The sequence below is a fragment of the Chiloscyllium plagiosum genome, chromosome 24 (genome assembly GCF_004010195.1).
Source record: "Chiloscyllium plagiosum isolate BGI_BamShark_2017 chromosome 24, ASM401019v2, whole genome shotgun sequence".
Taxonomy (NCBI): Eukaryota; Metazoa; Chordata; class Chondrichthyes; order Orectolobiformes; family Hemiscylliidae; genus Chiloscyllium; species Chiloscyllium plagiosum.
The window spans coordinates 1254330-1267001 of record NC_057733.1 but is presented as its reverse complement, the minus strand read 5'-3'; the positions used below and the strand labels follow the sequence as shown (position 1 = coordinate 1267001).

At 42.9% G+C, this 12672-nt stretch overlaps 1 protein-coding gene across 2 annotated transcripts in view; it reads right to left on the bottom strand.

Moving 5' to 3' along the window:
• LOC122561945 (ras-related protein Rab-37-like) overlaps window positions 1–12672 on the bottom strand; it is a 124649-nt gene that overhangs the window by 28375 nt on the left and 83602 nt on the right. For both annotated transcript variants that reach the window (XM_043714274.1, XM_043714275.1), the window contains one exon: window positions 10436–10502. In XM_043714274.1, coding sequence (XP_043570209.1) covers window positions 10436–10502 — 67 coding nt within the window. The remainder of the gene's footprint in view (window positions 1–10435; window positions 10503–12672) is intronic.

Sequence of the window (12672 nt, the reverse complement as noted above, 5' to 3'; positions counted from 1 at the left end):
CTTTCCGTATAAGCCTACCATGGGGAACCTTATGAAATGCCTTACTAAAATCCATGTATACCACATCCACTGCTCTACCCTCATCCACATGCTTGGTCACCTCTTCAAAGAATTCAATAATTCTTGTAAGGCAAGACCTACCCTTCACAAATCCGTGCTGGCTGTCCCTAATCAAGCAGTGTCTTTCCAGATACTCATAAATCCTATCCCTCAGTACCCTTTCCATTACTTTGCCTACCACCGAAGTAAGACTAACTGGCCTGTAATTCCCGGGGTTATCCCTATTCCCTTTTTTGAACAGGGGCACAACATTCGCCACTCTCCAGTCCCCTGGTACCACCCCCGTTGACAGTGAACTGTTTGGGCGAACTCACAACACAGAAACAACAAGTGAATTGTTTTAAGTGTGGCCTAGAGAAAGTCTGCAGTAGTGAGTAGAGTGGGTTCTTTCTTGATTATATGTTTTTTGAGATATGTATCTTGATTAAACTTAAAATATAAGCCATAACTATTAATTTAACCTGGGGCAGTGTTTTGTAGACGAATAAGACGGTGTTATTTTCTAGGTCTGTAGATTGTGAAGGAGCAAAAATGGCCTTTAGTAGAGTGATATACGCTTCTTGTCAGATGTGGGAGTTTAAGGAGAGTTTATGGGTTACTGCGGATTATATCTGCAATAAATGCGGTTGGTTGCGAATCCTATCAGATCGAATGGATTGGTTAGAGAGACAGTTAGAGGCAATGAGGAATTTGCAACAGTAATGATATGTGATGGATGGCAGTTAGAGGAAGGGGGGACGTCTCAGATACAGCCACATAGATGGATTAACTCTAGGAAAGGTAAGAGAGTAGGCAGGTAGTGCAGGAGTCTTCTGTGGCTATTCCCATTTCAAACAGGTATGCTGTTTTGGAAAATGTAGGGGGTGATGGATTCTCAGGGGAATGTAGCATGAGCAACCAAGTTTCTGGTATTGAGACTGCTCTAATGCAATGACGGATACATTGCGTTCCAATCGATCAATTGTGTTCGGGGATTCTCTAGTCCGAGGTACAGACAGACGTTTCTATGGCCAGCAGAGAAAAATCAGAATGGTGTGTTGTTTCCCTGGTGCCAGGATCAAGGATGTCTCAGAGAGGGTGCCGAATGTTCTCACTGGGGAGAGGGGCCAGCAAGAGGTCATTGTCCACATTGGAACCAACGACATAGGAAGGGAAAAGGTTGAGATTCTGAAGGAAGATTACAGCGAGTTAGGCAGGAATTTAAAAAGGAGGTCCCTGAGAGTACTAATATCTGGATTACTCCCGGTGCTATGAGCTAGTGAGTGCAGGAATAGGAGAATAGAGCAGATAAATGCATGGCTGAGGAGCTGGCATATGGGAGAAGGATTCACATTTTTTGGTCATTGGAATCTCTTTTGGGGTAGAAGGATGGATTACACCTAAATTGGAAGGGGACTAATATACTGGCAGGGAGATTTGCTAGAGTTGCTCGGGAGGATTTAAACTAGTAAAGTGGGAGGTGGGACCCAGGAAGGTAGAAAGAGATCAATCTGAGACTGGTACAGTTGAGAACAGAAGCGAGTCAAACAGTCAGGGCAGGCAGGGACAAGGTAGGACTAATAAATTAAACTGCATTTATTTCAATGCAAGTGGCCTAACAGGGAAGGCAGATGATCTCAGGGCATGGTTAGGAACATGGGACTGGGATATTATAGCCATTACAGAAACATGGCTCAGGGATGGACAGGACTGGCAGCTTAATGTTCCAGGATACAAATGATACAGGACTGATAGAATGGGAGGCAAGAAAGGAGGGGGAGTCCTGTTTTTAATAAGGGATAGCATTACAGCTGTACTGAGGGAGGATATTCCTGGAAAAACATCCAGGGAAGTTATTTGGGTGTAACTTAGAAATAAGAAAGGGATAATCACCTTATTGGGATTGTATTATAGACTGCCTAATAGACAGAGGGAAATTAAGAAACAAACTTGTAAGGAGATCTCAGCTATCTGTAAGAATAATAAGGTGGTTATAGTAGGGGATTTTAACTTTCCAAACATCGACTGGGACTGCCATAGTGTTAAAGGTTTAGATGGAGAGGAATCTGTTAAGTTGTACAAGAAAATTTTCTGATTCAGTATGTGGATGCACCTACGAGAGAAGGTGCAAAACTTGACCTACTCTTGGGAAATAAGGTAGAGCAGGTGACTGAGGTGTCAGTGGGGGAGCACTTTGGGGCCAGCGATCATAATTCTATTAGATTTAAAATAGTGATGGAAAAGGATAGACCAGATCTAAAAGTTGAAGTTCTAAGTTGGAGAAAGGCTAATTTTGATGGTATTAGGCAAGAACTTTCAAAAAGGTAAAAACAATGACTGCAGATGCTGGAAACCAGATTCTGGATTAGTGGTGCTGGAAGAGCACAGCAGTTCAGGCAGCATCCAAGGAGCTTCGAAATCGATGTTTCGGGCAAAAGACCTTCCTGATTGGGGACAGATGTTCGCAGGTAAAGGGACAGTTGGAAAATGGGAAGCCTTCAGAAATGAGATAACAAGAATCCAGAGAAAGTATATTCCTGTTAGGGTGAAAGGAAAGGCTGGTAGGTATAGGGAATGCTGGATGACTGAAGAAATTGAGGGTTTGGTAAAGAAAAAGAAGGAAGCATAATGCCAGGTATAGACAGGATAGATCGAGTGAATCCTTAGAAGAGTATAAAGGAAGTAGGAGTATACTTAAGAGGGAAATCAGGAGGGCAAAAAGGGGACATGAGATAGCTTTTTTCCTAGGATGGATGTGTTGTCCCATTAAAAGTGGTTTCCTTCCGTATCTGTATGTAAGGATACTAGTGAGAGTGGGTCATGTTGTTTTGAGGCTAGTTCATGTTCATCTATCCTAGTGGATAGTTTCCTGCCTGTTTGTCCAATGTAGTGTTTGTTAGAGTTCTTGCAAGATATTTTGTAAATGACATTAGTTTTGCTTGTCTGTATAGAGTCTTTCAAGTTCATTACGTACTGTGTTAAGTCTTTGATGTAGGGGAGAGTGGCTAGTGTTTCGGGACATGTTTTGTCTGCTTGTTTGGGTTTGTTGCTGAGAAATCGGCGGACTGTGTTCATTGGGTACCCATTATAGAAGAATACAGCGCAGTACAGGCTTGGGCCCTCGATGTTGCGCCGATCCAAGCCCACCTAAACTACACTAACCCACTATCCTCCATATACCTATCCAATGCCCTCTTAAATGCCCATAAAGAGGGAGAGTCCACCACTGTTACTGGCAGGGCATTCCATGAACTAACGACTCGCTGAGTGAAGAACCTACCCCTAACATCAGTCCTATATCTACCCCCCCTGCATGGGAAATCATGTCTCACAAACTTGATGGAGTTTTTTGAAGAAGTAACAAAGAGAATTGATGAGGGCAGAGCGGTAGATGTGATCTATATGGACTTCAGTAAGGCGTTCGACAAGGTTCCCCATGGGAGGCTGGTTAGCAAGGTTAGATCTCACGGAATACAGGGAAACTAGCCATTTGGATACAGAACAGGCTCAAAGGTAGAAGACAGAGGGTGGTGGTGGAGGGTTGTTTTTCAGAATGGAGGCCTGTGACGAGTGGAGTGCCACAAGGATCGGTGCTGGGTCCTCTACTTTTCGTCATTTATACAACCTTCACAAACCTTCCATTTATATAAATGATTTGGATGCAAGCATAAACGGTATAGTTAGCACGTTTGCAGATGACATCAAAATTGGAGGTGTAGTGGATAGCGAAGAAGGTCACCTCAGATTACAACAGATCTTGATCAGATGGGTCAATGGGCTGAGAAGTGGCAGATGGAGTTTAATTCAGATAAATGCGAGGTGCTGCATTTTGGGAAAGCAAATCTTAGCAGGACTTATACACTTAATGATAAGGTTCTAGACAGTGTTGCTGAACAAAGAGACCTTGGAGTTCAGATTCACAGCTCCTTGAAAGTGGAGTCACAGGTAGATAGGATAGTGAAGGAGGCGTTTGGTATGCTTTCCTTTATTGGTCAGAGGATTGAGTACCGGAGTTGGGAGGTCATGTGGCGGCTGTACAGGACATTTGTTAGGCCACTGTTGGAATATTGCGTGCAGTTCTGGTCTCCTTCCTATCGCAAAGATGTTGTGAAACTTGAAAGGGTTCAGAAAAGATTTACAAGGATGTTGCCAGGGTTGGAGGGTTTGAGCTATAGGGAGAGACTGAACAGGCTGGGGCTGTTTTCCCTGGAGCATCTGAGGCTGAGGGGTGACCTTGGAGAGGTTTACAAAATTATGCGGGGCATGGAGAGGATAAATAGACAAAGTCTTTTTCTTGGGGGGTGGGGGCAACATTTTCACGCAAGAGGGTGGTATGTGTATGGAATGAGCTGCCAGAGGATGTGGTGGAGGCTGGTACAATTGCAACATTTCAGAGGCATTTGGATGAGTATATGAATAGGAAGGGTTTGGAGGTATATGGGCCGGGTGCTGGCAGGTGGGTCTAGATTGGGTTGGGATATCTGGTCGGCATGGACGGGTTGGACCAAAGAGTCTGTTTCCATGCTGTACATCTCCACGACTCTATGTCTCTATCAGAGTAGATGTGATACCATCAAAATGCAATATCAGAGTTTGTGCATTTCTGGGTATATCCGACATCAGAGTATGTTTGATACCGGGTGATATTAGGTATCAGAGTGTGATTGGTACTAAGAGATATCCAATATCAGAGTGTGTGCGTTACCAGAGTGTGTTCGATACTGGGCAATATCCATGTTTGGATGTGTTTGGATACCGGATGCTATACAATATCAGTGTCTTTGCTACCGGGGCAATATCTGATATCAGAGTGCATTTCTTACCGCATTATCCCATGTCAGAATGTGTGTGACACTGGGCAAAATACAATATGAAAATGTGTGAGTTACTGGGGATATCCAATGTCAGAGTTTGTTCAATATTGAGCAACATCTGATATCAATGTATCAGGCAATATCAGATATCAAAATGTATGAGTTACTGGTTGATATCCAATATCAGAGTGGGAGAGATACCGGGCAATATCCCATATCAGAATGAATGTGATACCAGGCGATATCTGATATCAGAATGTGAGTGATGCTGGGTGATATCCCACATCAAAATATGTGTGACACTGGGATATATCCAATATCAGAATGTGTTTGATACCAAATGATATCCAATTTCAGAGTGTTTGTGACACCTGGCAATATCCAACATCAGAGTGCATTTGATACTGTGCGATATCCAATATCAGAGTTTGTCTGATACTGAGAGGTATCTGAGATCATAGTGTGTGAGATACTGGGTTATATCCGATATCAGAGTATTTTGGTAATGGGCGATATCCAATATTAGTGTATTTGTTACCAGGGTGATGTCTGATATCAGAGTCATGATTCGGAGATGCCGGTGTTGGACTGGGGTGTACAAAGTTAAAAATCACACAACACCAGGTTATAGTCCAACAGGTTTAATTGGAAGCACACTAGCTTTCGGAGCGACGCTCCTTCATTAGGTGATGAATCACCTGATGAAGGAGCGTCACTCTGAAAGCTAGTGTGCTTCCAATTAAACCTGTTGGACTATAACCTGGTGTTGTGTGATTTTTAACTTGATATCAGAGTGTTAGTGACATCTAGTGATATCAGACATCAGGGTGAGTTTGATACTATGCGATATTTGATATCAGAGTGTGTCTGATACTGGGAGATAGCTGACATCACAGTGTGTGAGATACTGGGCTATATCTGATATCAGAGTGTGAGATACCAGGCAATATTCAAATTCAAAATGTATGTAATACCGGGCGATTTCTGATATCAGAGTCTGTTTGATATTGAGTGTGTTTCATATCTGCCGAGATCTGATATCAGAGTGTGTGTTTGTTACCGAGGCGATATCCGACATCAGCATGTGTTTGCTACGGGGCGATATCCGACATCAGCATGTGTTTGTTACCGAGGCGATATCCGACATCAGCATGTGTTTGCTACGGGGCGATATCCGACATCAGCATGTGTTTGCTACGAGGCGATATCCGACATCTGCATGTGTTTGTTACCGAGGCGATATCCGATGTAAGAGTGTGTTTGACACCGGGCAGTATCTGATATTAGAGTCCGTGTGTTACTGGGCAATATCTAATATCAGAGTGTCTGTGATTTTGGGCAATATTAAATATCAGAGAGTGTGTGTGTTACCGGGTGATATCTAATAACAGAGCATGTTTGATGCCTCGCGATATGCTGATATCAGAGTATGTGTGACGCTAGGCAATATCTGATATCAGAGTGTGTGAGATACTGGGAGATATCCAATGTCAGAGTGTGTTACTGGATGATAAGCAAGATCAGAGTACATTCGAGACTGGGTGATATTTGATATCAGAGTGTATTTGAGACTGGGCAAAATCCAATATCAGAGTGTGTGAGATACTGGTCGATATCCGATCTCAGAGTGTGAGAGAGACTGGTTGATGTGAGATATTGCTCAGTATCACATATGTTCTGATATCTGATATCAGAGTGTGTGAGATATCAGGCAGTATCCGATATCAGAGTGTGTTTGATACCAGGCAATATCTGATATCAGAATGTGCTTGATAGTGGGTGATATCCCATATCAAAGTATGTGCGATACTGGGTGATATCCAATATCAGAGTATGTGAGATATCGGGCAATGTCCAATATCAGGTGAAGGGTGGAAGGTATAGGGGAGATGTCAGGGGTGGGTTCTTTACCCAGAGAGTGGTGGGGGAATGGAATGCACTGCCTGTGGGAGTGGTAGAGTCAGAATCTTTGGTGACCTTTAAGCAGCAATTGGATAGGTACATGGATGGGTGCTTAAGCTAGGACAAATGTTCGGCACAACATCGTGGGCCGAAGGGCCTGTTCTGTGCTGTATTGTTCTATGTTCTATGTTCTATGTTCTATCAGAGCATGTTTTTGATACCAGGCAATATCTGACATCAGAGTGTGTTTGATATCAGATTATATCCGAAATGAGTGGGTGTGTTACTGGGTGATATGTAAATCTCAGAGTCTAGAGTGTGGTGCTGGAAAAGCACAGCAGGTCAGGCAGCATCCGAGGACCAGGAGGTCCTGAGGTGGAAGATGAGGCGTTCTTCCTCCAGGCATCAGGTGGTAAGGGAGTTGCGATGGAGGAGGCCCAGGACCTGCGTCCGAACTTTACCCCCACCTCCATCCACCTATTGCACTCTCAGCTACTTTCTCCCCAGCCCTACCCCTTCCCATTTATCTCTCTACCCGAGGCTCCCAGCCTCATTCCTGATGAAGGGCTATTGCCCGAAACGTTGATTTTTCTGCTCCTTGGATGCTGCCTGACCTTCTGAGCTTTTCCAGCACCACACTCTTGACTCTAATCTCCAGCATCTGCAGTCCTCACTTTCACCTAGTTGATATCAGAATGTTTGATACAGGGCGATATCTGTTATCAGAGTATGTTTGATACTGGGGAGAAGTCAATATTAGAGTAGCTTTGATTTAATCTAGCCAGCTCCAAAATTCCATCTCTAGTTGAGCACAAGGCAGTTAACTTGCTTTGCAAGCTGTCAGCTGTACATTGTCCTTTATCTTGACTTCAGCCTTTGGATGTTTACTGTTGCCCTGTGGTCCTCTCTGCACAAAGACCACTTCCTATGGTCTTAGCACATGTCCGGATCTCCCTTTTCAACCCTGTTGACAATAACTCAGCTTACTTTAACCATTTTAAACCATTCCTTCCCAATCATCTATCCTCCTACTGCTACCATTGGCAAGGATACTCATTCATGGTATGTGGGCCTCCAGCATTAACTGCCCATTACTAATTTCCCACAGGAGCAGTTCAGAGTCAATCACATCACTGTCAATCTAGAGTCATAAATAGGCCAGACCAGGCGGCAGTTGCCTTCCCTAAGTGACATTTGTGAACATGATGGGTTCTTCCAACAATTGACAATTGTCCCATGGTCCTCATTGGTCTTTTGATGCCTGACTGTTTGATTGGATTCAAATTCCATCATCTGTCTACATGGAATTGTAACCCTTAGGAACCTCAGAACCTAACCTGGGTTTCTAGAGTAATGATTTAGTAATGGATGTAAAACCACTAGGCCATTGCTTCCCTGCTATATACCATCGGGAGGGGAATGGCCTTGTGTATTATCGCTGGAATGTTAACCCAGGGACCCAGATAATGTTCTGGGGATCTGGGTTTGAAATCTGCCACAGCTAATGGTGGAATTTGAATTAAGTAAAAAAATCTGGAATTAAGAATCTAATAATCATAATCAATTGTCAGCAAAACCATCTGGTTCACTACTATCCTTTAGGAAAGGAAACTGCCATCCTTATCTGGTCTGATCTTCTTGTGACTACAGACCGACAGAAATGTGGTTGACTCTTAACTGCCCTCTGGGCAATTAAGAGCAATGGGCAATAAATGCTGGGCTAGTCAACAATGCTCCATCCCATGAATGAATAAAGGAAAAAGAAAAAAGATCACATTCCTTTCTCACACTAACAATGCCACGAACCAGTGTCACACACGGCACGGCCCACTCCCACTCAGGTCTTAGTGAGACGTGAGGTAAAAACAATGACTCCAGATGCTGGAAACCAGATTCTCGATTAGGTCCTGCTCCTTGGATGCTGCCTGAACTGCTGTGCTTTTCCAGCACCACTCTAATCTAGGATCTTAGTAATCATGAGTCAGATCTCAGTAGCAAACAGATTCCGAATCTGCCTCCATTTTGGGAACTCATACTCTCTCAAACATGCTCGAGCAAAGTGCAGACTCTAGATTAAAGCCATACTGTTTACCTTCCAGTCTGATAGAAAAAATGTAGAATACAGAAATGTTACTAGCACCCTGGACCTATCACATCCCTGCTTCCCGCTACCTTCACTACCCCCCTTGGATGCGCCTGGGAAAATAGCCCAGATTATTCAGTCTTTCCCAATAACACAAACCGTCCAACCTTGGCTATATCTTTGTAAATCTTTTCTGAACCCTTTCAAGTTTCACAACACCCTTCCTATCATAGGGAGAAAAGAATTGCATGCAGTATTTTAAAAGTGGCCAAACCAATGTACTGTACAGCTGCAACATGACCTCCCAACTCCTACATGTAATGCACTGACCATTAAACGCAAACATACCAAATGCCTTCTTCACTATCCTACCTACCTGAGACTCCACTTTCAAGGAACTATGAACCTGCACCACAAGGTTTCTTAGTTCAACAACACTCCCCAGGTCCTTACCATTAAGTATATAAGTCCTGCCCTGATTTGCCTTTCCAAAATGCAGCACTTCACATTTATCTAAATTAAACTCCATCTGCCACTCCTCGGCCCATTGGCCCATCTGATCAAGGTCCCATTGTACTCTGAGATAATCTTCTTCGCTATCCACTACACCTCCAATGTTGGTGTCATCTGCAAACTTATTAACTATATGTCCTATTTCTTGATTGCTCATATTGGGAACTGCATAAAACAATCATATACTTATCCATGTTAGGTTTAGAATTAAAAAGATCCATCTGCCAGATTTCTTCATTAAGGAACCATATTATTCATTTATTATAAGATTTATTTGACAAAGATGGAAGGATAATTAACAGAGTTTGAAATATGGAAGTGCAAGTATCTATCTTGCTCAATACTACCATGCACACAAACCAATTAAAGAGAAACTAGAACTTTCTCTGCGGAGATTAATTTTGAAAATCAAAACTGATCTATTTCCAAAAGGAATCGCATTCGATATGGAATATTCCAAATGCTTCTGGTACTCATGAATACAGGCTTTTCTCACTGTGATCTTTGCAGATCAAGTTCACTCCAGAATCATTGAGAAGAAACCTTTGTAGAGGTTTTACAGGTGAATAGTAGATTTAGTGTTTCAGTTATCAAACTAGATCCTCAAAACAATTATTTGAGAAAGACAGAGGTTGGGCTTGGGAGCTTCTCCCTTGCAATAGGTTGTTATCTCAACTGGCTCCATATCCAAAACAAATTAACTCCTGACAATCATAAAACTAGACATGAGATTTCCAGTAAATAAGTCCAAGCAATTAGTTTAAGCCATGTGCCTTCTAAGAATCTGATCTGAATGTGGCCTCAACTCCACATTTTTGCATTCCCCCAAGAGGATCCAGTGGATATACTTTCTGCTTCCAGATTAATGCAAGAAAACATGACAGGGTCTCGTGTTAATAGACTGACTGCACCATCTTTTGTCACTATATTGTATGACTGCTTTCTCCCTCTCCTCAGTTCACACTTCCAGCTTCTCAATGGTTTACCATGTGAACTTAACAGCAACACTAGGGCCTGGTTCAATGCCAGCAACGTGTGAGATGTGATCTCAGCAATCTGATAATTCACCACAATGCAGTCCTACCTTGAGCGTCTCTGTAGTAAGCATGAGTGACACTGCGAAACCTCTCCTGTCCAGCTGTGTCCCAGATCTGGAAATAGATACAGACCCTCATTATTTCAATTAGTCAACACTCCACTCTCGATTAACACAGAACCTAGTGAAAATACATTCAGGATGTACTGAGGCATAGAGTTATGAATCAGTGTAATGGAAGTGTGCGTCCCATGACCTCTTCCACTCACTCGAACAGTGATATCTACATCCTCAAATAAAAGCAATGCACTGTGAATGTTGGAGATCTAAAATAAAAACAGAAAGTGCTGCAAACAAGCTGCAGGTCTGGCAGCATCTAAGTCTAAATGGATCCTTTTACCATGTGTGTGTAAAACATACTCACACATGTGTGAATGGAATTGGAGTCTAATTATGTATTTTATAAATTTATCCTCAGAATCTGGACAGTCTTTGCTGCCATTTTTTTATTGCCCTGAGGACATTGTCAGTCTGGCTTTGTGTGGTTGACTCAAAGGTTGACAGGCCCCTTCCTGAAAGGCATGAGTGAACTCGCTGGTCTGAAATCTAACTGAAGTTTTCTTTTATGGATCATATATCAAGACAACAGATAAACAGGAATCAGTTCCATTTTGAAATCTAATTCAAGGATTTGGAAGTTTTGTAAATAGAGAAGCAGATACCTGGTAAGCAGATAAAACCGAATCAAGCAGTTTAGAAACATAGAAAAATAGAAGACAGGAGCAGGAAGGCCTTTGAGCCTGCTCCTTCATGCATCACGATCATGGCTGATCATAGAGTGATAGAGATGTACAGCACAGAAACAGACCCTTCGGTCCAACTCGTCCATGCTGACCAGGTATCCCAACCCAAACTTGTCTCTTGGCCCATACCCAACTCAACAGCCTAATCCTGCTTTCTCCCCATAAATCTCTGACCCCATTCACCCCAAGTGCTATACCTAGTCGTCTCATTTAATACATTCAATGTTTTGGCATCAACTACTGCCTGTGGTAATGAATTCCACAGGTGGTTGAGTGGTTTATACATGAAATGCTATTTTCAAATCCCTCCTTTCTATCTTTATGATTCGTCTGAGATTTCTGTATTCCTGCAATTCTGGCCTATTGTGCATCTCCACTCTGATTTCCTTCCATTCACCAACGGCAGCCTTTCCCAATAACATAAACCTTCCAAGTCGAGAGTATGTTGCTGGAAAAGCACAGCAGGCCAGGTAGCATCTGAGGAGGAGGAGAATCGACATTTCGGGCATGAAACATCGATTCTCCTGCTCCTCGGATACTGCCTGACCTGCTGTGCTTTTCCAGCAACATATTCTTGACTCTGATCTCCAGCATCTGCAGTTCTCACTTTCTCCTCCTCCATAAACCCTCCAACCCTGGCAACATTCTTGTAAATCTTTTCTGAACCCTTTCAAGTCTCACAGCATCCTTCCTATAGCAGGGAGACCAGAATTGCATGCAGTATTCCAAAAGTGGTCCAACCAATGTCCTGCACAGCCACAACATCACCTCCCAACTCCTCTACTCACTGCACTGACCAATAAAGACAAGCATACTAAACTCCTTCTTCACTATCCTGATTACCTGCAATTCCATTTTCAAAGAATTATGAACCTGCACTCCAAGGACTCTTTCTTTTCACCAGAACCTTACTGTTAAGTATATAAGTTCTGCTCCAGATTTACCTTTCCAAAATATAGCACCTCACATTTATCTAAATTAAACACAATCTGCCACTCCTCGGCCCAATAGCCCACCTGATCAAGATCCCTTTGTATTCTGAGGTAACCTTCTTCGCTGTCCACCACAACTGCAATTTTGATGTCATCTGCAAATTTATTAAGCATTCCTCTTATGTTCACATCCAAATCATTTAGATAAATACTGGTCACAGGCCTGTAGTGTGAAAGGCAACCCTCCACCACCAACCTCTGTCTTCTACCTTTCAGCCAGTTCTGTGCCCAAATGGCTAGTTCTCCCTGTATTCCGTGTGATCTAGCCTGACTAACCAGGAGGAACCTTGTTGAACACCTTATTGAAGTCCATATCGATTTGCCTTCAACAAATCTCTTTGTTACTTCTTCAAAAACCTCAATCAAGTTTGTGAGACATGATTTTCTAAGCACAAAGCCATGTTGACTATCCCTAATTAGAGGCCACATTCAGATCAGATTCTTAGAAGGCGCAGCAGTTCAGGCAGCATCCAAGGAGCAGCGAAATCGA